This window comes from Propithecus coquereli, unplaced genomic scaffold, assembly GCF_000956105.1.
Source record: "Propithecus coquereli isolate 6110/MARCELLA unplaced genomic scaffold, Pcoq_1.0 Scaffold436, whole genome shotgun sequence".
NCBI lineage: Eukaryota > Metazoa > Chordata > Mammalia > Primates > Indriidae > Propithecus > Propithecus coquereli.
In genome coordinates this window covers 925,581-953,037 of record NW_012150130.1, presented here as the reverse complement: position 1 = coordinate 953,037, position 27,457 = coordinate 925,581, and the positions used below count along the sequence as shown (strand labels likewise).

The 27,457-nt window shown below is 34.2% G+C and overlaps 1 protein-coding gene across 1 annotated transcript in view; it reads left to right on the top strand.

Moving 5' to 3' along the window:
• ITFG1 (integrin alpha FG-GAP repeat containing 1) overlaps positions 1 to 27,457 on the top strand; it is a 323,849-nt gene that overhangs the window by 170,554 nt on the left and 125,838 nt on the right. Inside the window, exon 7 of the mRNA XM_012653960.1 lies at positions 25,992 to 26,142. Coding sequence (XP_012509414.1) covers positions 25,992 to 26,142 — 151 coding nt within the window. The remainder of the gene's footprint in view (positions 1 to 25,991; positions 26,143 to 27,457) is intronic.

Sequence of the window (27,457 nt, the reverse complement as noted above, 5' to 3'; positions counted from 1 at the left end):
GTTGCTGTGAGCTAGGCTGACACCACGGCAGTCTAGCCCAGGCAACAGAGCGAGACTCTGTCTCAAAAAAAAAAAAAAAGAATATTTGGGTACCATTTATCTAACTAAACTTTTTATGAATTCTAATCACTATTATTTTTTAATGAGAGTTACTAGAGAAATTAATACAATAAAATGAAAAGCTTGAATTTAAGTAATTTTTGCCCACTATTTAGAATATTAGAGCTTACATTTTCCACATTTATTAGAAAGAATTTTCCCCTAAATGAGAGAGCCTCAGAGTCCTAATGCCATAGGTATATTAGGTCTGAATTATAATTTAGAATTGCTATTAGAATTCTATAGGAAAATTTGACTAACCATATTTCAATTAATGTTCTAGACCTAGAAAAATTTCATTTTCTGAAATTCAGAAACAAAAAATAGATTGTGATTTGCTCATGATAAACAATTGTTTAACACTAGTACTATAATCTAGAAGCTGTGTTAATGATTTATCATCTTCTCAAACATATACAGTTATATTTCTTCCTTGTTTTAAGAATTTAACTGAGTGGCTGTGTGTAAGATTGTGACTCCTCGTCTTTATTCTGACTATTCCGTATCTCCTTCATATGCTATAGCCAGAGTATTTATATAGTTGAGAAGAGTTGTATTGTTATGAATTTATTGCAAGTCAGTGGATGAAACCGTATAGCAAAATCTTCCAATAGGCTTATTTTAAAGGAGATCCAAGCCTAGAAGCAACTTAAAAAACAAAAATTTTTGGCAGCAAAGAAGCAAAGTATGAGTTTCAGCCATACGAACATCCAAAACCTATTAAATGGCAAGTAAATCAATAAATGGTCAAATGCAATATATTGCCTGGTAGTTAATGCCAGGAAGAAAATGGCTTTAGTTTATGAAGTAATTTTAATTTATATAACTTTACCATAACTTTTTATAGATTGGTTATTACTTTATTTTATAAATATGAAAACAGTCTCACATAAATCAGACAACTTGTCCAATATCACACAACTAGTAAGTTGCGGTCAGGACTTTAAGTTCTCAGAATTCAAATCTTTTGCTTTCCCTGTAAGAAAAAAATTTAGTAGGAAGGAAGGAAGCAATAGATAGGCAAAAATAACAGATTTTTTGAGAGGTTGTAAGTAATGATTTGGGCAGATAATAAAATTCAGTCTGATGAGAGAGAAAAGGAGCAAGCTAAAGACAAATAAAATCCAGAATTTCTCTGAGTCGTGGAGAAGAAAAAACAATTACCTATCAGCATATTCTATATCGATAGTTTCTCACAAAACTACTTGCTGTCAAAAGAGATGAGATTATATGCAAGCTCGAGGTCTCTTGTGTTAATAATTCAGAAACCAGAGGTAATATTTGAATTGTTAAAGGTTATACATTCAAGGTACCATTATGAGAGAGTGGAAAATGACCAGAAGCAGATTGGAATCTGAGACTTTGTCAAGAATGTAGAGTGCTAGGGACTTCTACGGAAAGTATTAGCTAATTACCCATTCAATTGTAATCTACATTTTCATCTGCATTCTCAGCTTTATAGAATAATTTAACTTGACATTGATGACCCAAACTCATCAAGAAAAGATTACATTATATTCCAGATGTTCTGCTTTAGAAGGCAAGGAAGTTGATAGTACAGGGGTCTACATCTATATGAACATTTCCAGACACTTATTTTCTCTATGAAAAATTTAAAAAAATAGAAAGAACAATGAAAGCACCAATTATGAAAATATGTGGTCTGAAGCCAAGCACATAATTAATAGTTAGTCTTAAAAACACATCTTAGAAAATAAGAAAAGGGTAAAAATCTGTTAATATTTGATGAAATAAACTAAAAACTAAAACTGTGAAGAAAGCAAATTATAAAATTAGTGAGATGTTTAGAAAGGTGTTTTAAAATGTTCGTGTAAATACAATTGGGGTGTTGTTTTTTATTGTTGTTTTGGGGTTTGGGTCTTTTTACTGTTTATTATAATTATTGCATTATAAATATAAATGTAGCTTGCACAATAATTTTAGAAATTTGTTCAGGTTTTTTTCTGGTAGTTTAATAGTTCATTGAATGGTTATTTGAAGTATCATTCATGTTAAATATGTTGTTTAAATCTTCCATATACATACCTTCTCTATTGTGTACTTTTTAATGTATAATAATCCTCCACCACAAAAGTATACACTTGTCAACTTCTCTTGTATCAATTTTTCATTTATATGCTTACAATCTTGATTCTTAGGTGAATAAGGTTTTATAACTGTTTTGTCCTCCTTATCCTTGTATTAATTATGAAATATCTGTTTTTTCCATTTAAGCCTTGAACTCTTGTTTTAGTAATAATTCCTACACTATTCCTTTTCTCAGCATTTACCAGGCATTTTTTTCTGCTCTTTTATTTTCAGCTGTTTTTGTAGCATTTTGTTAAGTTAAAAATTTACATTCAGTGAAATCCAAAGATCCTCTAGTTTGTCTCCAGCCTTATAGGGAACGAGTGTTTTGATTTCTATCACCATACATTGGTTTTGCCTGTTTTTGAACCTCAGAACACTGCTTAGAGTAATAAAAGAAGACCTAAAAAAGAAATGGAAAAATATACATACTTATGCATCAGAATATTCAATATGTCTAAAATGTCAGTTCTCTCCAGCTTGATCTATAGATTGAATGTAATTGCAATCAAAATACCCAGAAGATTCCTTATAGAAATCGATGTGCTCATTCTAGTATTTATATGAAAAAATAGAGGAGGACCTACATTAGCAACTTTATGGTGAAGAAAACAACAGAGATGGAAGACTCATGCTACCTGAGTTTAAGACTTACTATGAAGCTATAGTAATCAAGACACTGGTATTTGCATAAGGATACTTACGAAGAACAATGGAGCAGAACAGTCAGTCCCGAAATAGAGCTATATATATATGATGAAGTGATTTTTTTCCCCTAAAGGTACCAGAGCAATTCGATGAGGAAAGTATATGAATGGTCAATAAATATATGAAAAGATGTTCAACATCATTAATAATTACAGAAATGTCATTAAAGCCATTATAATACTTTTTCACACCCACTAGAATGGTTGCATTTAAAACCAGCGACACCAAAGTAAGTAATTAAGACCAGTAACACCAAAAATTGGTAAGAATATGAAACTACTGGAACTCTCGAACATTTTTCGATAGGAATATAAAATGGCACAATCATTTTGGAAAACTCTTGCAGTTTCTTATAAGGTTAAACACATACCTTCCATATGATTCAGCAGTTCTACTCCTAGGCATTTATGCAAGAGAAATGAAAACTTAAGTTCACAAAAAAAAAGACTTATAAAAGAATGTTCATAGTAACTTTATTCATAATATCCACAAATTGGAAACAAACATCCATCAACAGGAAAATAGATCAACAAATTAGGTGTATTCATATGATACTACTCAGCAATTTAAAAGAAAGTATAAATTACTGAAGCAAAGGTGGTCAGCAACGTGGATGAATCTCAAAAACCATAGGTTAAGTGAAAAAAGAAGTACATGATGGGAATTTTTAAAAACTGAATATCTCAGCCTCTGTCTCTTAATACTAGAATTTAACCCATTCAAAGAGGTTTAGTGTTTAAGAGCTTGGATTGTGAAGCCTAGATTCAAATTCTGGCTCTGCATTTTATTACCTGTCTGATAATGGCAAGTAACTTAAGCTCTCTGTGCATGAGTTTTAATGTGTGTTAATGAGAATAACCACATAAGGTTTTTATGAAGATCAAATGAATTAATATATGCAGTGGACTTAAGAGCACTACTTGGCACAGCACAGGTGCTATGCAACTGTTTAGTATTTCTTTAATTATTTAATAATATAATTATTATGTGGTCAGACATGATTTGATTTATTTTTACCATTTTATGTTTTATATTTATTATACTTTTCGTGCTTCTTTTTTCCTTTTCTGCTTCCTTTTGGATCATTCAAATTTTTTTCCTTTTATAGTTTCCAAGGTAGTTTATATATTATAAATTTCATTTTTGTTGTGGTCGGATTTAAATGTTTAATACATATATTTAAATTAACTTGTAATGAACTACTGGAGTTAATATGTAAGACAAGAATTTTAGGAAACTCGTTTCTCTCTTTCTCTACCCCAATTACTCCCCATTTGGTGATATCATCAATTGATTGTTGAATTTCACATTTTATTTTTATAATTATTTACATGTACCTACAAGGTTTGCTAGTTTCTTTGACTAACAATGAACACCATGTGTTTCATTCTTTCTTCAGTTTGTATATTATTTTTCTGGATCCATTATCAACTAATTCTATCAGGGAGAGTCTGCATATTCTCTCTGAAACCTTGCATGTCTGCAGATTTCTTTATTGTCCTCTAGCCTGAATGCTGAAGTAGTGAATATAAGATTCTAGGCTCAAAATTGTTGTATTTCATGTCTTTAAAGATACCTCACCATTAAATTCTAATCACTTTTCCTAGAGAAAAGACTAGTGCTAGTCTGATTGTTCATTTCAGATAATCTCTTTACATTGTCTCTGAGATACAGAATTTGTACCTTATTCATAGCATTCTGAAGTGTCACTATGTTGAGTCTAATAGTGACTCCTGACAATTTCCTTTTGTTATTTAGTCTTTTATTCCATTCCCTTTTTTGTTTTTTGTTTATTAATTTTTATAAAGCTCATATCAGAACAAACGAAGGAACTTCTAGATCTGTCCTCCTTGTCTCTCCCCTCACACCCTCACACCCTCACTTTTTTTTCCTTTTTTCTTTTGTTCTGGGTTCTGGAAACATATCTTTGCTCAACTCACTAAATACCCTGAATATATAAGTGAACAAAATAGAGTTGGGATTTAATCACTGCAAGGTACTAATAACCACTGTGAAAACAACTGAAAAATATGACCTACTGACAGTGGGTCAGGAGCATCATTTTTATAAGCAGTTTATATGTTTAAGGCAGCACATCATTAATTACAGAGAGAGAGTAGTGATGATATATATATACTAGTCTTTCCAAATTATGTTGGTAAATTTTATTACTTGTACACTATTACTACCAAGATAAATTCCATCGACCATTTTCTATATAACTGATTAGTGCATTGCTAAATTTGGTTTTCCATAAAATTATACTCTGATGAAGTTTTTTAGCTGTTGAATCATCTGCATATACAGTAAACGATTATATTTGGTAGGGCAATGCTAGGAAAGGAGAAAGGCATTCTGGGATAATATACTTAAACTATTGTATTTCATTTTAATCAGCTTCCTTATAAGAAAGTAGCCACAGAGTTTTCTAGCTACTAAGGAATAGTTACAGGCCTGGTTAACAGCAGTGGCATGGAAGATTTTATGAGTTGGAATGGTGGTGGTACTATCCATTTCCCAGAATGATGGAATGGGAAATGCTTCTCCTAATAGTCCAAGAATAGGGCAAGACTTAGATTCAGACCTCTCTATTATGTAAATATTTGTAGTCAGATATATTAATTAACAAAAGGAGAAATAAAATGTAAATGTTGATTTTTTTTTTTAATTTTGGACAAAACTTATCCTGAAAGGAATTGAGTTGAGAATGTATTATGAAAACATACACTATTTGTTCTACTGCATTATATCTCACATAAGGTTATATGAAAAGTTATTTGTAAATTAACTTAGAATAGGAAGAAAAAAAAAAGAACACGGACTTCGAACCTCCCTTTAAATGCCAGTGCTGCCACATGGTAGCTCTGTTTCCTTCAACAACTTATTTATCCGATGTTATATCTATGAATCTATAAAATGAAGGTGGTTATATCTACCCTGTAAGTTTCTCGAGAATACTGAGTGAAATATCATTCCTTCCTCTTCCCTGTCAAGCTAAACTTACTAAGAAACCTATATTTAAGCTAGACTGGCAGAACGTGAATGGTGACCGCAGTTCCAAGAGATCTGTGGCAGCTAGGTAACCTCCTACCAGCTATGGACTATGCAGATTATCCATACAGAAAGAACTGATGACTATTTCATTTCTATTCTTTTTGCACCATACTCTGAATCCCGGCCAGGTGCGGTGGCACATGCCTGTAATCCTAGCACTCTGGGAGGCCGAGGCAGGAGGATCGCTTGAGGTCAGGAGTTCAAGACCAGCCTGAGCAAGAGCGAGACCCTGTCTCTACTAATAATAGAAAAGAAATTAGCTGGACAACTAAAAATGTATAGAAAAAATTAGCCAGCATGGTGGCGCCTGCCTGTAGTCCCAGCTACTCGGGAGGCTGAGGCAGAAGGATTGCTTGAGCCCAGGAGTTTGAGGTTGCTGTGAGCTAGGCTGATGCAACAGCACTCTAACTCGGGCAACAGAGCGAGACTCTGTCTCAAAAAAAAAAAAAAAAAAAGTGCTCTTTATAAAAGCAATTGGAGAAACATAATAGCAAGGGAGAAGGCTAGGATTCTCAACGTCTAAGAAAATATTTATTCTAAGACCTTTCAGGAAGTGGATAATCAATGTCAACTAAACAGAGTAACGCATTCATAAATGATCAGGTACGTGTGGGAATTTAAGAAAGGATATATGAACATGAATCCAAGCAGAGGAAACTATTGACATAACAGAAATTTGATATATAAAATTCACCAGATAAAACCTCTGGTTATGTTAGCCAAGCTTTTATAATGCTGTTGTTCTTAAGTCATAGAAATTCCTTGAAACTCCTTTCCTCCCTTTCTTTCCATAAATGAACATCAGAAACAAGCAGATGACAAAAGTGAGGGTGGTACGTAAGTTGTCACTTTTTGCATACTGTAGAGTGGAGTTCTAAAGGAGGAATCATGGGCTGTCTGAAACCCCTTTTGCATTATAGCTGAGGGTATTTAAACAGACTTATTCAGGTTTCGTTCCACAGAACATAAGTACGACTCATGACCTTTTCCACTGTAGTTCTGTCTTTCTACATCTTCAACAACTTATTTTTTAACATGAGTATTTTAGAAATTGTCATTACTGTAGGTATGCCATTACTTGGCAGTTTTAAAGCCGTCATTATCACAAGAAGAGAGAATTTTATCTCATCTTTGAGTAATGGTAAAAACTAACTTAGCATGCTGAGCTTAAATCTTAAATTGGGTCACTTGGGGTCGCCCAGGGCCAAGAAAGACCTGAAGAGGAAAAGATTTTAGTTTCTTAGAAGGGCTAATTGTGTAACATCTGCTTTTCCTTTCAGCCCAAGTTTTAGTTAATTATCTAAATGTTTTGTCCTCTGCTTAATAAAGGGCTTGATAGGCGATTATGTTTACATTCCTGGTTTAATTTTATTTTAATGCCTTTTCATTGATGGGATAATGCCCTTTTTTTAAGGTACATAATTATGTTAGCTCAGCATGTCATCAAGCTTTTTTCCCAATGAAGTAAGATTGAATCTTAAATTTGTTTAGTTCTTGTGTCTCAGAGGTATTAAGATATGTACATATCTTACCTTTCATGTGCTAATGACTATTTCATAGAAGTTGGTATGGTGTAAATACAAAATATGACTGGTGACAGGCTAACAGTTTGGTTTCCTCGATCAAATTTTATTGGTATCCCCATCTATAAATGAATATGACTTATTTTTATCTAAAAATATTAATATATACAGATGAATTTGTTGTCCTTTCAAAGAGTCACCTTGGTAGAATAAACAGTTCTTTAATAATATGTAAAACACTTTAGAAATTCCTCTTCAAGAGCTGCTTGTATGGAGAGTGACTACTAATGGGTATGGGATTTCGTGTGGGGATGATGAAACGTTCTGGATTTAACTAGTGGTGGTCATTGTACAATCTCGTGAATATACCCCGAACTGCTAAGTTCTATACTTCAAAATGGTGATAATTGTGGTGTATGGATTGTGTCTTAATAAAAAAAAAGGTTAATTAAAGATTCAGACTCAGATAAATCTCACTACTTTATATGTACTGTGATTTTGTACAAATATTGTACTAACCAACTGTTAAAAGATAAACTTGGTCACATTAAAATTTTGAAGAGTTTATTTGAGCAAATAGCAGTTCATGAATTGGGCAGCTGCAGCCCATGCATGGTTCTGGGCCCACAGAAAGGGCATGAGGGGAGGCCGGATAGCGAGAGCTTGGAAGCAAGGGGTAGAGAACATTTGATAGGTTAAAATGGAGCAATAGCCTTATTTGAATTATTCCCATGGAAAGTCCCTAGTTAGAGGTTATTTGGCAGTTTCTGGTTGGGTAAGCTTCAGTTTTGTTTTACTGTTTATACTGACTTGGGTTTCTATTTACTGAAGGGCACTAGAGCTACCTCAGTGTAATGGTTTCCCAGTTAATTATTTTAACATAACGTATTTACTGACCTTAACCATAACATTGAAGTCCAAATTTACCGCTCACATACGACAGGATTACCTGTTTACTTTTACTTTTAAGATATTTATTGAATGCCTGTTCTATTGAAAAAAACTTCTGGATATAAGGGAGGCAAGTTTGAATAAGACAGTTGGAGAAGGTAGATAGTAAATAGCAAATCACAAGTAAGGAAAAGATACGATAGTTCTAAGACTATGCAATGAATTAATAATGGATGATGTACAAAGAGGTGGCTGGTGGCTGCAAGAAAATATTATTTTCTGCTTAGTATAGAAAAATATATAAAAATGAACATAAAGAAAATAAAATGTCCCTAAAATTCTACCCACTAAGAGACAATCATCATTAATCTTTGATGTATATTTCTGCTTTATTTCTGTGTGCTCATGAATGTGAATTTAAGTAGGTGTTTGATGTTTTGTTTGTACTGCAAAATAAGATCATACCATTAATGTCGTGACCTGTTTTTTTCACTTGACATACTATGAACAATTTTACATGTCAGTAATTTTACTTTTAAAATATTTTAATAATTTCAAAATATTCCATTGAGTTAATTTAACCAGTCTTCAGTTACTGAATGCTTGGTCTGTCTTATAGCATAACTTTTTAAAAATCACATGAGAAGATTTCATATTTAGCTGAAGTTCACATGTTCAGACAAATCATTCATTTCCATTGTTGAATGATACAAGTTTCTCTCCATCACTGTAAGATATATTTCTCATACTTCTGGGTTATTTTGTTTTGTTTTATTTTTAAATCCTTGTCTGCCCCCGGGGACATTACAAAAGGTAGAATCTTCAGCCTATTGACTTTTTTCTTCCTGTATAACTTCCCTCAGCTATTACATTCAAATTTACAGTACAAGCTCTCTTGGCTTCTGGGTTAATGACTCCTAGAACCTTCCCTTATACCTTGGCTTCTCTGCCATGTGGATTTCCAGCCATCTCCTCAAACTTACCTTCTCTAAAACCAAACATGATCATACATCCCCTTCTCTTTAAATCCAGTTTTTCCTAATTTTCCTGATTATCATAAGGTGTCATGGCCCCAATCATTTTAGCCTAGAAAAGTGAAATTACGTTTGACTCTCCTCCACCAAGCACACACAATCTTCTTTTATAATGTCATTTTTTGGCTTCTCTTCTTTTCCATTTTTGCTGCTACCTCCTTAATTCAAATCACTTCTTTTTACCTTGAATTATTTTAACAATATCCTCATTGATTTCTCTTTCTCTATTTGATACCTTCTTCATTTCAATCCTGAATATCTCCTCTGGATCTTGCTGCAACAATTATCCCCTCCACTTTGTCTTAAAAATCTTCTCATTCGACTCTCTTTTTCCCTAGTCTTTATTTAAATATGTAAAAGTCTCTCCCAACTTAAAAAAAAAATGGGGAGAGAAGAGGACTCTGAATGGCCGTCTCTACTTTATTACCTCTGTTAAATTAAACTGAATTTTGCCTTTGGCTGCCTCCGTAACTTGAGTCCCTACATAACAAACTTCAATCTTAGTACATAAACAAACTGAAAGCCTAATTTAGTAGTATACTTTTATAAGAAATAGGTGAGTCTCAGTCAATCACAGCAGCCATCCTTCAGCCAATCACAGACTGGAAACTGAGCAGACTATGCCCATATAAGGCAAATGTCCACCTGTAACCAATCAAACTATTTCTGTACCTCACTTCCATTTTCTTTCTATAATGTTGCCTGCCCAAGTTGTGGAGCAGAGCTCTCTGAACCACCACTGATGCTCAGGGCTGCCCAATTTGTGAATTGTTCTTTGCTTAATTAAACTCTATTAAATTTAATTCATCTGAAGTTTTTCTTTTAGCACCTCAAATTTACCCTTAACCTGCCACAGTCATGCTTCAGCCAGCTTCACTCTACTCCAGATCTCATTCAATCCCAGTGACTTCTAATCGACAAATCCAATTGACACTTCATAGCTTTCTGTTGCCAGATTCTTGTCTACATTGAGCTGTCGATGACTTACTCCTGAAACTTCTGGTTCTCTATATCCTCTCTGCCTGTTACTGCTATCTCTTCTGAGGACTTCTTTTCATCTTGGCCACCTTAAATATTGGTGTTTCTAGGGTTCCATTCGTAGCCATTGGTTCTCACTCTGCATGTTCTTTATCTACTTTGGCCATTTTAATTACCAATTATAAGTTTAGGACTTTTAAATCCCTGTATCTGTGCCTAATACTTGTATACAGGTCTCCTCAACTTACAATGCGGCTAAGTCCTGATAAGCCTATCATAGGTGGAAAATATAATCAATTCAAAATGCATTTAATACCCCAATAAAACCATCATAAAGTTTAAAAATTGTAAGTCAAACCATCATAAGTTGTGTACTATCTGTACATAACTGCCTGATGGACTGTGCCCTGGATGTTCCAGCCCTGGTATCCCAAACCTAAAATGTCTTTTCTCCCTAAACCTATTCTTGGTACGCTATTTATCTCAGAAATGTGAAAGTTATCATCCAACAAACAAAATGACCATAATATTTCATTTTATATAATAAACACAAATATCATAATACCTAGAAAGAATATGTTGTAGTGACCACAAATTAGCCAATGTAAGGAACAGCTTTCAATAAAGATAAAACATGACAAAATATTTTCTAACCACTTATTCAATAAGAACTTTCAGCATTCACAGTCTGCCATCCCATTAGGTTTTCCCTTTCAATTGACCTTGTTCTACAAAAGATAGCTCTCTCCCTTCTTTCATTCAGGAAACATTTCCTGTGTGCCCTCTGAATCACTTATTAACTGTCTTGGGAATAAATGTGTTGCTTCTGACCACAACTCAGGTGAACTTTGTATATCAGGTTAATCACTTTATGCGAACATTTCTAATTGTCACTAGTCTGTATTACAAAACACATCCATGATTTTTAGGTTTTCAGAGTAAAAGGTTTATATTAGCTTAGCTGAGCATTCTGCATTTACCAATAGCTGGCAGCCTGGGTTTCAGAGCAGCAGTTCAAAAAAAATTGTTTCATTTTTAGAAGATTCCTAACGGGCTTGTGTTTCTTCTTAATTTGTTTTTCTTCTCCACATAGAACTGCCTTTCCGAATGTTTATACAGTAAGATAGGCATATCCCCAGACTGAAGCTCTTTTCTTTGTATGTGAGCCTAGGCTGATAATGAAACTGGGGAATTAAGAGGAAGACGGTTAAGAACAATCTAGAAGAACAGAACTCACTGGATACAGAAAAGACTAAAGTGGACACACAACCTCTAAAAGCAGCCAGGGAGAAAATCAAACTTCAAGTTAAATGATCCATCTGCTACCTCTCTTAATGAGAAATAAGACAGATGTTCACAGCAAATTAACAACCTAGACTAACCCAAACTTTGTCAAGTAGTAGTATATTGAGAAACAACACCAACTTTATGGCCTTCGAAGAGAAATTAAAACCAGCACCAAAAGACTGCAGACTAGACAAATAAATATTGGCCTATTCAAAGAAGTGACATTTGATACGTGCATTTTACATGTGATTAAACATTCCCATTTTTTTTATGAGTTAAAATTTTCGGCAATTCTTTTTTTATTAATAGCTTTTTTTTTATGAGACAAGAGTCTCGCTCTGTTGCCCAGGCTAGAGTGCCGTGGCATCAGCCTGGCTCACAGCAACCTCAAACTCCTAGGCTCAAGCGATCCTCCTGCCTCAGCCTCCCGAGTAGCTGGGACTGCAGGCGTGCACCACCACACCCAGCTAATTTTTTTTTTTATTTCAGTTGTCCTGCTAATTTCTTTCTATTTTTAGTAGAAACGGGGTCTCACTCTTGCTGAGGCTGGTCACAAACTCCTGACTTCAAGCAATCCTCCCTCCTGGGCCTCCCAGAGTGCTGGGATTACAGGCGTGAGCCACCGCGCCCAGCCTATTAACAGCTTTATTGAGATATGATTCGCACACCATGTGATTCACCAATTTACTATATATAATTAAGTGGCTTTTAGTTTATTCACAGAGCCATGCCTCCATCATCACAATCAGTTTTAGAACATTTTCATTACCATAAAAAGAAGCCCCACTCACCTTAGCTGTCACGCTCCAATCCTCCCACGACTCCTCCCTGCCGCCAGCCTGAGGACACTGCTAATCTACTTTCCATCTCTGTAGTTTTGCCCATTCTGAACACTTCATATCAGTGCAGTCATACGCTATGCGGTACTTCTGACTGGTTTCTTTGACTTCACTGTAATGTTTTCAAGGTTTGTTCATGTGGTAGCACATAGAAGTACTTCTTTTTTTTTTTGAGACAAAGTCTCAATTCGTTACCCAGGCTAGAGCTCAGTGTCATCAGCTTACTGTAACCTCCAGTTCCTGAGCTCAGGTGCTCCTTCTGCCTCAACCCCCTGAGTAGCTGGGACTACAGGTGGGCACCACCACACCTGGCTAATTTTTTTATTTTTGGTAGAGACAAGGTCTTGCTTCTTGCTCAGGCTTGTCTCAATCTCGTGGCTTCAAGTGATCCTCCTGCCTCGGCCTCAGAAAGTACTAAGATTACAGGCATGAACCACCACGCCCAGCCTTCATTTCTTTCTCTTGTCAAATAATATTCCATTGTATGGATATATAACATTTTATTAAATTATAGTTGATGGACACTTAGATTGTTTTCACTTTGTGGCTGTTATAAATAATACTGCTGTTACCAGTCATATACAATTTTTTGTGTGAATGCGTTTTCATTCCTCTTGAAATATACCTAGGAGTAGAATATACTTTAGGAATGGAACTCTTATTTTTATTTAATAACCGTCTAAGGAACTACCAGCCTGTTTTCCAAAGCAGCTGTACCATTTTACATTACCATCCTCATTGTACCTGGGTTCCAATTTTTCTATATCCTCACTAGCATTTGTTACCTGTCTTTTTTATTATAGCCATCTAGTAGATGTGAAGTTTTATTATATTTATTTCTATTTTTATTTTTAATTATTATGGGTACATAATAGTTGTATATCTTTATAGAGCACATGTGATGTTTTGATACAGGCAAACAATGTGAATTAACCAAATGGGGTAGTTGAGGTGTCCATCACCTCAGGCATTTTACATTTCTTTGTGTTAGGAACATTCTAATTCCACCCTTTTAGTTATTTTGAAGTGTACCCTAACATGTTGTTGATTGTAGTCATTTTGTTGTGCCATCAAATATTGTTCATTCTAACTATATGACTCTATTGTTGCACCCATTAACCACCCCACTTTATCCCTCCCTCCCCACTACCCCTCTCACCCTCTGCTGATATTCTTCTCTGTGTCTCCATGAGATCAATCGTTTTTAATATTTAGCTCCCACATATAAATGAGGACATGCGAGATTTATCTTTCTATGCTCAGCTTCTTTCACTTAATGTAATGGTTGCCAGTTCCACCCATGTTGTTGCAAATGGCAGGATGTCATTCTGTTTTGTGTCTATATAATATTCCATGATATATATGTACCACTATTTCTTCATCCATTCATCCATTGATGGACACTTAGGTTGATTCCATATCTTGGCTATTGTGAATAGTGCTGCAATAAACATGCTGCTGCGATATCTTTTTGATATACTGAATTCCCATCCTTTGATATATGCCCAGAAATGGGATTGCTAGGTCATATGATAGTTCTAGTTTTAGTTTTTTGAGGCACCTCCATACTGTTCTCCATAGTGGTTGCATCCCACCAGCAGTGTTCGAGGGTTCCCCTTTCTCCACATCCTCACCAGCATTCGTTATTGCCTGTCTTTTTTGATAAAAGCCATTTTAACTGGGGTAAGATTATAGTTTTGATTTGCATTTTTCTGATAACTAATCATGTTGAGCATTTTTTTCATATGCCTATTAGCCATTTGTCTTCTTTTGAGAAATGTCTGTTCAGATCCTTTGCCCATTTTTTAATCAGATTATTTTATCTTTTTCTATTGAGTTGTTGGAGCTCCTTATGTATTCTAGATACTAATTCCTTGTCAGATGTGTAGTTTGCAAATATTTTCTCCCATTCTGTGGGTTGTCTCTTCACTTTGTTCATCGTTTCCTTGCTGTGCAGAAACTCTTTAGTTTTATGTGATCCCATTTATCCAGTATTACTTTTGTTGCCTGTGCTTTGGGGTATTACTCAAGAAGTCATTGCCCAGACCAGTATCCTGAAGTGTTTCCCCAATGTTTTCTTTTAATATTTCATAGTTTCAGATCTTAAATTTAAGTCTTTAATCCATTTTTATTTGATTTTTATAAATGGTGAGAGATAAGGTCTAGTTTCATTCTTCTGTATATGGATATTCAGTTTTCTCTGCACCATTTATTTAAAGAGACTGTTGTTTCCCCACCATAAGTTCCATGCACCTTTGTCAAAGATAAGTTCTCTATAGATGTGTGGATTTATTTCTGGGTTCTCTATTCTGTTGCAGTGGTCTATGTGTCTGTTTTTATGCCACTACTATGCTGTTTTGGTTATTATATAGCTCTTTAGTATGATTTGAAGTCAGGTAATGGATTCCTTCAGTTTTGTTCTTTTTGCTCAGGGTGGCTTTGGTTTTTCTGGATCTTTTGTGGTTCTGTATAAATTTTAGGATTATTTTTTCTATGTCAAGAATGTCATTGGTATTTTGATGGGGATTGCATTGAATCTGTAGATTGCTTTGGGTAGTATGGACATTTTAACAATATTGATTCTTCCAATCCATGGGCATGGAATATCTTTCCATTTTTTTGTGTCCCCTTCAACTTCTTTCATCAATCTTTTATAGTTTTCATTATAGAGATCTTTCACTTCTTTGCTTAAGTTTATTCCTAGGTATTTTATTTTATTTGTTGCTATTGTAAATGGGATTACTTTCTTGGTTTCTTTTTCAGATTGTTTACTGTTGGCATATAGAAATGCTACTGATTTTTGTACGTTGATGTTGTATCCTGCAACTTTCCTGAATTTAGAAAGTTGATTAGAATCAGTTCTAATATTAATAGTTTTTGAGTGAAATCTTTAGGTTTTCTAGATATAAGATCATATCATCTTTAAACAAGGATAATTTGACTTCTTTCTTTCCAATTTGGAGGCCCTTTATTTCTTTCACTTGTCTGATTGTTCTAGCTAGAACTTCCAGTACTGTGTTGAAAAACAATGATGAAAGTGGGCATCCTTTTCTTGTTCCAGATCTTAGAGGAAAGGCTTTCAATTTTTTTCCCATTCAGTATACTTGCTGTGAGTCTGTCATATATGACTTTTATTGTGTCAAGTTCCACCTATACACAGTTTTTAAAGAGATTTTATCATGAAGGGATGTTGAATTTTATTGAATGCTTTTTCAGCATCAACTGAAATGATCATATGTTTTTTGTTCTTCATTCTGTTGATATGATGTATCACATTGATTAATTTGCATGCGTTGAACCATCCTTGCATCTCTGGGATGAATCCCACTTGATCATGTTGAATAATATTTTTGATGTGTTGTTGAATTCAGTTTGCTAGTATTTTGTTGAGGATTTTCGCCTCTGTGTCTGTCAAAATATCTCATTGTATTTTTGATGGTTAATGATGTTGAGCTTGCATATCTTCCTTGGAAAACCATCTATTCAGATCCTTTGCCCATTTTTAAAATGGGGTTGTCTTTTTGTTATTGAGTCGTAAGAGTTTTTCGTGTATGCTAGATATAAGTCCCATAGCAAATATATGATTTCAAAATTTTTCTCCCATTCTATGGGTTGTCTTTTAACTTTCTTGATATTAATAGTATCTTTTGAAGCACAAATGATTTGCATTTCAATGACGTCAAATTTATTTTTTTATCCTTTTTTTTTTTTCCAGACAGAGTGTCACTGTCGCCCCAGAGTAGAGTGCAGTGGCATCATCATAGCTCACCGAACCTCAAACTCCTGGGCTCAAGTGATCCTCCTCCCTCAGCCTCCCAAGTAGCTGGGACTACAGGCACACACCACCATGCCCAGCTAATATTTTCTATCATTAGTAGAGACGGGGTCTCGCTCTTGCTCAGGCTGGTCTCAAACTCTTGAGCTCAAGCGATACCCCCACATCGGCCTCCCAGAGTGCTAGGATTACAGGCATGAGCCATTGCACTCAGCCTATTTTCTCTTTCGTTATTTGTGCTTTAGATATTTTTATCATGAAAGTGTCCCATATATTTTTAATAGCTGAATTAAGGTTTAATTGACATAGAGTAGACTGCATATCTTTAAAGTGTATAATTTGATATGTTTTGGTATATATACATATACCTATTAAAAATATCACCACAATCAAGATAATGAATATATCCATCACCCACAACAGTTTCCTCTTAATATTTTGTCATCCATTCTTTCCCTATTCCACCCGTAACTGCTAATCTGCTTCCTGTCACTGTGGATTAGATTGTACTTTCTAATATTTTATATAAATGGAATTATATAACATATACTCTTTTATGTCCGGGTTCTCTCAGTATACTAATATTCATTCATGTTTGTAAATGTGTCATAGTTCATTGCTTATTATTATTGGGGAGTAGTCCATTTTATGGATATATCACAATTTGCTTATTATATACATTTACATTATTTATATTATACATTATATTTATTGATGAACATTTAGATTTTTATCAGTTCTGACCACTACAAATGGTCTGTTATGAACATTTATGTAAAAGTCACTGGACATATGCTTTCATTTGTCTCGGGTAAATACCAAGGAATGGAATAGCTGGGTCTTTAGGAAGGTACATGTTTAACTTTTTAAGAAAATGCCAGCTGGGCTCCATGGTTTACGCCTGTAATCCTAGCACTTCAGGAAGCAAAGGCAGGATTGGTTGAGGCCAGGAGTTTCAAACCACCTGGACAACATAGGAAGATCTCATCACTACAAAAAAAAATAAAAAATAAATTAGTGAGGTGTGGTGGCATGTGCCTGTAGTCCTAGCTACTTGGGAGGCTGAAGGGGTAGGATTGCTTGAGCCCAGTAGTTTCAGGTTGCAGTGAGCTATGGATCATGGCACTGCACTCCAGCCTGGGCAACAGAGCAAGACCCTGTCTCTTAAAAAAAAGAAAGAAAGAAAGTAAATGCCAAACAGTTCCAGTTGCTCCATTACTATATCCAACACTGGTGTTGTCAGTCTTTTTAATTTTGTCTGTTCTGTTTCTAGTATATCTGTTTGTACTTTTAATTTCAATTTCTCTAATAAATGATTGTTGAGCATCTTTTCATGTGCTTATATGTCTTTTATAGATATCGTCTTTGGTGAGGTGCCTGTTCAAGTATTTTGCCCATATTTTAATTGGAGTATTTTTTTCTTATTATTGAATGTTAAAAGTTCTTTATATATTCTGAATACGAGACCTTTATTATTAGATGTTATTTGCACATATTTTCTCTCAATCTGTAGTTTATCTTTGCATTCCCTAAACATGTCATTCTAAGGGCAGAAGTACTTAATTTTGAAAAAGTATACATTTCAATTTTTCTGTCATAAATTCTAGTTTTAGTGTCATAACTAATGAATCTTTACATAACTCAGAGTCACAAAGATTTCCTACTATGTCTTGCCCTTTAAATTGTATTGTTTTATAGGTATTACATTTAGGTCTATGATCCATTTTGAGTTAATATTTGTATATGGTACAAGGAATGAATGCAAGTTCACTTTTTTGTAAATTGTTCCAGCACCATTTTTTCTGCTAAATTGCCCTTGATCTTTGATGAAAATCAACAGATAATATGTGTGGGTGTATTTTTTCACTCTCTCTATTCTGTTCCGGTGATTGACTGTATCAATCCAATACTCCATCTTTGCAGCAGTATCACACTTGTTTGGATTACTGTTGTTTAAAATGAGTAGTGAATTTAGATAGCGTAAGTCCTCCAACTTTATTCTTCTTTTCCAAGGTTATTGGCTGTTCTAGTTTCTTTACATTTTTTATAAATTTTAGGATCAGTTTGTCAATTTCTGCAAAATAATTAAAACATCTGCTGAGATTTTGATTGGGACTACATTGAATCTATAGATCAATTTGGGGATAATCGACAGCTTAATAATATTGAGTCCTCTGACCAGGAATATAGTACATATGTATCTCTTCTTTTATTTTAGATCTTTAATTTTCTTAGCAGTGTGTTCTATTTTTCATTGTATATGTCTTGCACATCTTTTGTCAGATTTATAGGTGTGTTTTCTTTTTCTGGTTTGTTTTTTGGTTTGTTTTTTTTTTATTTTTTTAGAGACATAGTCTCACTATATTGACCAGGCTGGTCTCAAACTCCTGGCCTCAGGTGATCCTCCCACCTCAGCCCCTCAACTAGCTTGGACTACAGGCATGAGCCACTGTGCCCAATTAATTATTTTTACTTTTTAGAGACAGAGTCTCGCTACATTGCACAGGCTAGTCTCAGACTCCTGGCCTCAAGTGACAAGGTAAGCTCAAGCCACTACACCCATCTTGTGTTTTATAGTTTCGATGTTATTATGACTGGTACTTTTTGATTTCAATTTCCAATTGTTCTTGACTTTCGTATTTGCCATATAGCTAAGCTTACTTATTAGTTCTAGTAATATTTTTATAGATTTTATAGGATTTTCTAAATAAATGGTCACATAATTTACAAATAAAGATAGTTTCACTTCTTCCTTCCAATCTGAATGCCTTTTTCTTTCTTTTTTTCTTTCTTTCTTATTACAATGGCTAGAACTTGTAGTACATTGTTGAATAGAGGTGGTGAGAGCAGACATCCATGCCTTGTAAGAATAAGGATCTTAGGGGGACAGCATTCAGTCTTCTACCATTGGTGTGATGTTTACTGTACGTTTTCTGTAGATGCCCTTTGTAATGTTGAGAAATTTCCTCTATTCCTAATTTCCTGAGAGTTTGGGTCACAATTGGATGTTGAATTTTGTCAAATGCTTTTTCTGCCTTGAATGAGATGATCATATGTTTTTCTTTTTTAGTTTGTTAAACTAGTGAATTACATTGATTTAATTTTGAATATTAAAGCAGCTTTGCATTCCTGAAATAAACCCAACGTGATTATGATTTTTGTCTTTTTTATATACTTGCAGTCTTCACTTTGCAGTGTACTGTGTTCACTGAAACATGTCTGTTATCAGAACTGTGTCCTCTTTCTACAAGGTTCACTGGTGATCACAAAGCAAAGATATGGTTCAAAATGCACAAGTTTCAATGACTGCTACTTGTGCAAAGCAAGATCTAACTTTACTATTGAATTTGATTTACCAGGATTTTGTTTAGAAATTTTGTATCTATCTTCATAAGTAATATTGGTCTGTAGTTTTCTTGTAATTTCTTTGATTTTGGTGCATAATGCTGGCTTCATAGAATGAATTGAGAAGTATGTCTTCCTCTTCTATTTTCTGAAGAGTTGTGTAGAATTGGTATTATTTCTTTAAATGTTTGGTAGAATTCTTCAATGAAGCCATCTGGGTCTGGAGTTTCCTTTTTTGGAAGATGTTAGGCTGAGAGCTGAACTGCTCTATGTATATTCTTGAGTAGGTTTTGGTGCTTTGGTCACTTCCGAGGGATTTTGTCCGTTTCATCTAACTTGTTAATTGTATTTGCACAAAGTTTTTCACGACATTCCCTTGTTCTCCTTTCAGTATCTGTAAAATCTGTAGTGAAGTCGACTCTGTCATTCCTGATATTGGTACTTTGTGTCTTTTCTCTTTTTTATTTTTTCAAATGGCCATTTTGGCTGGAGATTTATCAATTTTATTGTTCTTTGCAAAGAACCAGCTTTAGTTTTCTTTGATTTGTCTCTTTCTCCTGTTTTCTAATTCATTGATTTCCCTTGTTATTTCTTTTCTTCTCCTTCACATTTTATTTGCTCTTCTATTTCTAGGTTCTTGCAGAAGAAACTGAGACTTCCATCTTTGATTTGAGACTTTTCTTCTTCTTAATACAGGGATTTAGTGCCATAAATATCTCTCCAAATACTACTTTAGTGGCATACCACATATCTTGATATGCTGTCTACATTTTCATTAAGTTCAAAGTACTTTCTCATTTTACTTTTTATTCTTGGTTTACTTAATAGTATTTTATTTAATTTCCAAATATTTAGAGATTTTCCAGATACCCAGTTATTGATTTCTAATTTAATTCCATGATCATCAGAAAACATACTTTGCCTGACCTGAATTCTTTTATATATATTGAAGCATATTTCATGATCTAGAATATGCTCTATCTTGATGAATATTTCCTGTGTACCTCAAAAGATTGTATATTTTGGGATTCTTGAGTTATATTCAATAAATGTCAATCAGGTCAAACTGGTTGTTAATATTCTTTGAATCTTCTTTTTTTTTTTTTGAGACAGAGTCTCACTCTTTTGCCTGGGCTAGAGGGCCGGGGCTTCAGCCTAGCTCACAGCAACCTCAAACTCCCGGGCTCAAGTGATCCTACTGCCTCAACCTCCCAAGTAGCTGGGACTACAGGCATGCACCACCATGCCCGGCTAATTTTTTCTATATATTTTTAGTTGTCCCATTAATTTCTTTCTATTTTTAGTAGAGACGGGGTCTCGCTCTTGCTCAGGCTGTCCTCGAACTCCTGAGCTCAAACAATCCGCCCGCCTCGGCCTCCCAGAGTGCTAGGATTACAGGCATGAGCCACCGCGCCCGGCCTGTTTGAATCTTCTTTATTCTCATTGATTTTATGTATTTTTAGTCTATCAGTTATTAAAAGAAGTGTATTAGAATCTTTGACTATAGTTGTGAAATTGTCTGTTTCTCCTTGCAGTTTCCCAATTTTTGTTTTATATAATTTGATGCTGTGTTATTAGATGCATAAACTTTTAGGATTATTATGTGTCTAGATGAAATGACTCATTTAAAGTCTACAATTCAATGGTTTTTAACGTATGCACAGAGTTACTTAACCATCACCTTCAAGTTTAGAACATTTTTATTACCCCAAAATGAAACCAGTACCCATTAGCAATCACTCCTCATTTTCTCACAATCCCTTAAGCCCTAGGCAACTACTCATCTACTTTCTATCACTATAGATTCACCTATTCTGGACATTTTATATAAATAGAATCATACAGTATGTAGTCCTTTGTGATTGGCTTCTGTCACTTAGCAAGTTTTTAAAGATTCCACTATGTATAATACATTTCTTTATATGGCCAAATAATATTCCATTATATAGGTATACTATATTTTGTTTATCCATTCATCAGTTGATATTTGGATGGTTTTTACCTTTTGGCCCCTATAAATAATGCTACTCTGAACATTTATCCACATGAGTTTTGTGTAGACATATATTTTCATTTTTCTTGGGATATACCTAGGAGTGGAATTCTAGGTCAAATGATAACTCTATGTTTAACCTTTTGAATAACTACCAGGCTGTTTTCCAAAGCTGCTATACCATTTTACATGCCTTCCAGCAATGTATGAGGTTCTAATTTCTCCACGTTCTCTCCAACACTAGTTACTATCTATCTTTTTTTATTATAGCCATCCTACTGGGTATGAAGTGGTATCTCATTGTGATTTTGATTTGGACTTCTCTGATGGCTAATTTTGTTGAACATGTTTTCATGTGCATGGTGGCAATTTGTGTATCTTCTTAGGAAAATGTCTATTCAGATCCTTAATTCGTTTTTAAAATTGAGTTGTCTTATTGAGTTGTGAGAGTTTTTATATATATTCTAAATACAGGTCTTTTATCAGCTATATGATTTGTTCTCCCATTGTATAGGTTGTCTTTTGCTTTCTTCATGGTGGCTTATCTCTTATCATCACTTTTACTTTTTCCTTATTTGTGTTTTTGTATTTAAGGTAGATTTTTTTAGGCAGTATATAGTTGAGTCTTAGTTTTTTAGTCCATTCTGACAGTATATGCCTTTTAATTTGTGTGTATAGACTCTTTATATATCAAGTCATCATTGACATAGTTAAAGATTACCATCTTCTGATTTGTTTTCTTTTTTGTTTTTTTTCCTCTTTCTGCTTTTATTTGAATTAATTGAATATTTTTTATGATTCTATTTCATCTTTTTTGTTGACTTATTAACTATAAATCTTATTTTGGTGGATGCTTCAGGGTTTATACATCTTTAACTTATGTCAATCTGTCTTCAAACAATATTATACCTTTTTACACATAGTTTCTGAACCTTATGAAAGTATATTTCTGTTTTTCCTACTCTTGGTACAATTTTATCAGACATTTTACATCTACTACATTATTAACACCACACCATCTTGGGTTTTGTTCATTTGTTTTAACAGTCAATTCTCTCTAAAGAAAGTTAAATAACAAGAAAAAATTTTTTGTACTTGCCTACATATTTGACATTTTTAATGCTCTTTATGTTTTGAGTAGGTCTAGATTGTCATCTTGTCATTTTCCATTTGCCTGATGGACTTCCTTTATCATTTCTTATAGTGCCACAAAGAAAAATATAAACATAAATGACTACATACATATTAAAAACCTTTTAGTGAAAGAGACCATAAACAAAATTTAAAAAATAAAAGGCTGGGAAGAAATATATACAAAACATCAAAGTAATAATAATAGCAATATATAACAATAATAATAGCATTTATTAAATGTGTACCGTGCTATACCAGGCACTATATACTAAACACTCTACCATGCATTTTCTCATTTAATCTTTACAATAGCCATTTGAGGTAATGTATTATTATTACTCCCATTTTACAAATAAGGATATGAGAACAGGTAAGGGGCTAACGTCCCTAACAATCAGAGATCTAAAAACTCAATAAGGAAAAAATTGTTAATTGGTAATTCTCAGAAGAAACATAAATAGCTGATAAACATGAAAGTAATACTCAGCTTCTCTGATAATCAGGAGAAAGATCATTTTTAAGTTATTCATCTAGCAAGATTAAGAAGTGATATTACTAATATTGGCAAGATATGAAAGGCACACTCATATACTATTGGAAATATAGGTTGGTACATTTTTAGAGGGCCATTTAGCTTTTATCTGTTGACACTTAAAATATGCATATCCTTTGGCCAGATGACCATCATCTGGAAATCTTTGTACAAGTTCCTCCCCAAAAAATAATTTATCCATGTGTGTGTGTAATGGTTGGCAACAACCTGACCATCAGTGGCATGGTGTTAAGATGAACGATGGCGTAGCCCTGTGATGGGATAGCCAGTAGAAAGAAAGAGACTGTGAAGAAACAGGCAATTCACTGGACTAACAGGGGACTTAGTTGTTACAACTTCTCAATGGGGAATTTTCAATAAAGTCCTCAGTCAGACTATATTCCTTTCCCCTACTTGTATGCTATATTATATAGTAGAAAGAAAATAGTTGCAGAAAAATATGTGTAGCAGCACCCAATCGAATTTGTTGTTTTTTTTTAAGGATATATGTACATATTTGTTTGTGGCTAGAAGGTTTGGAGAGATGCACACCAAATTAACAATGATTGTCCCTAGAAAGAAAGGATTTTGACTTTTTAAATGTTTCCATTACTTGAAATTTATAATAACTTTTGTAATTGTATTTAAGAAAGAATTTTTTAAAAGATACATTAGTCGTAATTGCAAAGAACACAGAGAGAAACTGACTCAGAAGGAGCAAGACCATTTCTTCCCAAGGGTTTCCAAACCAAATGGATCAAGGTTCTTCTCTCCTGGGTTTAAATAGAATTTTAGTTTTAAAGGTAAGATTCTGTATTCTACCTGCATAGCTCAGCAGAATTTGAAAGAACTGAGCTTTTATGGACCCTGAGTTGCACAATACAAGACCAGAGAAGCTAGTGAACTCCATTGTAATCTTTACAAACTTGTATCAAAAATTAGGAATGACGTTTTAAATTGCAGTAGGGTTTTTGTTATAGGTTGTTGTTGTATATTTGAAATTATGATCAGAGTTACAATAATGAAATCTGTGCAATAGTTTTGAATAGGGAAATAGAGGCACATGCTTGCTCACAGGTTGACCAATATGATGCATTGATGTAGAACATTGCAGAAAGGCCGCTTCTGTCACCTGTTCTCATGTTTTAATACAATCTGCTAACAACAAAATAGTGTGTGGTGCATCTCTGTGACATATCTAGTAAAAATTTTTAGCTAAAAAGGTAGGATGGGTAAGTTACTTGGAAAAATATTATAAATTAGAATTTAAAAATTAGTTTCCGGACAGGAGACAAAGAAGAAGTCAATTACTTCTTCTTTCTAGGGAAGAATACTGTCATATGTTAGGTCTTCAGCAAAGTTTTCCAAGTAAATGTTATGATCTGAGAGATTTTTTCATTTGTTAAGGAAATGGTCTATCCTTGCCCATCTCTATCGATACAGAAGAAGAAAAAAAGAAAGAAAGAAAAAAGAAATGGTCTGGTAAACTATTTCTTTTGGAATTTTTTATCTGGAGAAAGAATTTAAAGCCAATCACATATTTAGTATACATCATGCAAATTGAGTATTTTATACATGGGTTTCCATGCTGCGTTAAACACTTAGGAATTTTCCTTTCTTATAATTAAGCCTTTTTTTCCTTTTCCAAATCACCCAGACCCAAAGTAATATTTTTATATGAAAAAAAGAAATCTGCCTTTATGGATTTATTTAAAAGAATTATTAGAGAAAAAATTGAGCAGTAATAGAATTTCAGCCTATAGTCTGTTACTTTTTATGTGCATAGAGGAAGGTGAAGGAATATTTAAATATATTGGAAAAATACCTATAAATAGGAGCCCTTACATAAAATCATACTTTACAAAGCGTGACTCTATATCTAAAGAAAATATTTTTACATGGCATTGTGTTGCACTCCATAATAAAAATTATGATAATATAAACATTTTCACTGAGTACTAACTGGATGCCAGGAATCATTCTAAGTATTTTCTATTCAGCATTTCATCTTAACAATCCTATGCTGTAAGTGTGCTTCTAACACAGTTTACAAATGAGGATCTGATAGGTTAAATAGCTCACTCAGGATCACATAGCTGCTAAATGACAGAGCCAGGATTCGAATCTAGGTAATCGGGCTCCAGAATCTAAGCTCATAACCACTTTGCCTGTAAGTAGGATGCAGGAGGGAGGACTTCATGGCTATGCAAAGTATGATGCTCCCATTATGTGAAAGGTGTGATATCTACCCTACCACCTATCATGGCAGCTGGAATTCTATCCTTAGAGATTCACTGCTTTGGGTTTACAAGACTTGGGAGTATCAGGGGTTTCCAGGTAAAATGCATATATTCATAGGGGAGTACTGCACGTGTAAATGGATAATGACAGTGTCCAGGAAGTCAGTAATGGAGCACAGCGTTGATGACTGTGGAGTAGCAAAGGAGGAAGGAGGGATGGACTTGAAAACTCCATGTAAAAGAAGAGAGGCCAGCAACTAACGAGCCTACAAAATCAGAGGATTTCTGCCAAATCGAAGAAGGATAACCAACAGTTTTTTATGACAGTACAATAATAAGATGTGGGGATTTTTTCATGTCTTTCACTGTATACCATTTACCATTTCCTTTGATTCTAGGAAATACAGCACAGCTGACACTACACCACATCGATATGTTATGTTAACTAAATGCCTTTCCTTTGTCATACAGCAATCAGCAGGCCTTTTTACTGGAGAATGTCCCTTGCAATAATGCGAGCTGTGAGGAGGCACATCGTATGTTTAAAGTCTACTGGGAGCTGACGGACCTAAATCAAATCAAGGATGCCATGGTTGCCACTTTCTTTGACATTTATGAAGATGTGAGTTCAGAGCTGTCCTGTGTGTTTGGAGTTTAATTGCCATCTACCTCATCTCACTTTAGCTTCATCCTATTTGCCCAGAAAATGTATACAGCATAACAAAAGCAAATGAGTTGATTAAGGAAAGCCCCTTTTAATGTTAAATGGCAGAGGAGACAAACTTACTGACATTATTGGTTGATCAGCAGAGTCAAATATGAAAACTCCTCCCTCATCTCATTTTTTGCTGATTTGGATTAAACCACTAAAGAATCTTGCTCCGAGACCAGCAAATCTGCATGTTCAGCAGTAAACAAAAGCACAGCCGACAGATAACAGACCCTTGAATCTGCACAAGATCACAGGAGAATGAGTTCAGTACTCACTTTTATCTTTTTGAACTGGAAGTAGCATCTGTTTCCACACATTCTTGTGACTTTGTCTTTGGTTGCTAAGTGACCTTGTGAAAAGCTTTCAGGGTTCTGTTTTTCCTCTTTCTAAAGGGAAAAGCCAGTTTTCCACTCAGAAAAATAATAAACTCTGGAAAAAAACATGTTAAATTCTGGAGTTAATATATCACAGTAAATCCTTGTAAGATAATTTATTTTAAAAAATAAAATGCCCCATAGGACATTTATGTCTCCATTTACCCCATTTTGGGTTCCATTTGTTTTGTTTTTTATAAGAAGCTTATTCTCAATTATAAGAATTATTCAGGCCCTTGTTTCCCTGTTTCTCCTGCTATCAAATCTCGTGTTATTTTAGTTTTCAGAAGCAATTTCCAAGCGTAAAAGTAACTGGCAGAAATATCACACAGAGAAAAATCAAGAGAATTAATTAAAAGTCATTTTTTGATTTTTGTACATCAAAACATCATAAAAGAAATTTGTAATTTTTTAAATCTGGGAAATAAATTTACTATAAAAGAGTCTGATAATTAATATCCTTTTTATATAAAGGTTCATACAAACCTAAGTCAAAACTCTCTGGAAAAATAGAAGATAGTCATTTTACAGGAAAAACCCAAGTTGCTAACATGTTAAAAAATATGATAAATGACCAACCTCATGAAAAGAGTCAGAGGAATGTCACTTTAAATTAGCTGACCTTTTTTTCTTCAATAAAATGAGCAAAGCTTCCTCCTTTTAGGAAAAACAAGTGGCAAAGTGCAGCAGTGGCAAGGGCAGGTAAAAGGTGCTCCCCCTGATGGCTGGAAAGGACCTGGTGGTCTATACCATGAGACTCTAAAAATTCATGCAGATATGACTGGAAGGAGATACACCAAAATGCTGACAATTACCTCCAGAGACTAAAATTACAGAGTTTTTCATTTTAT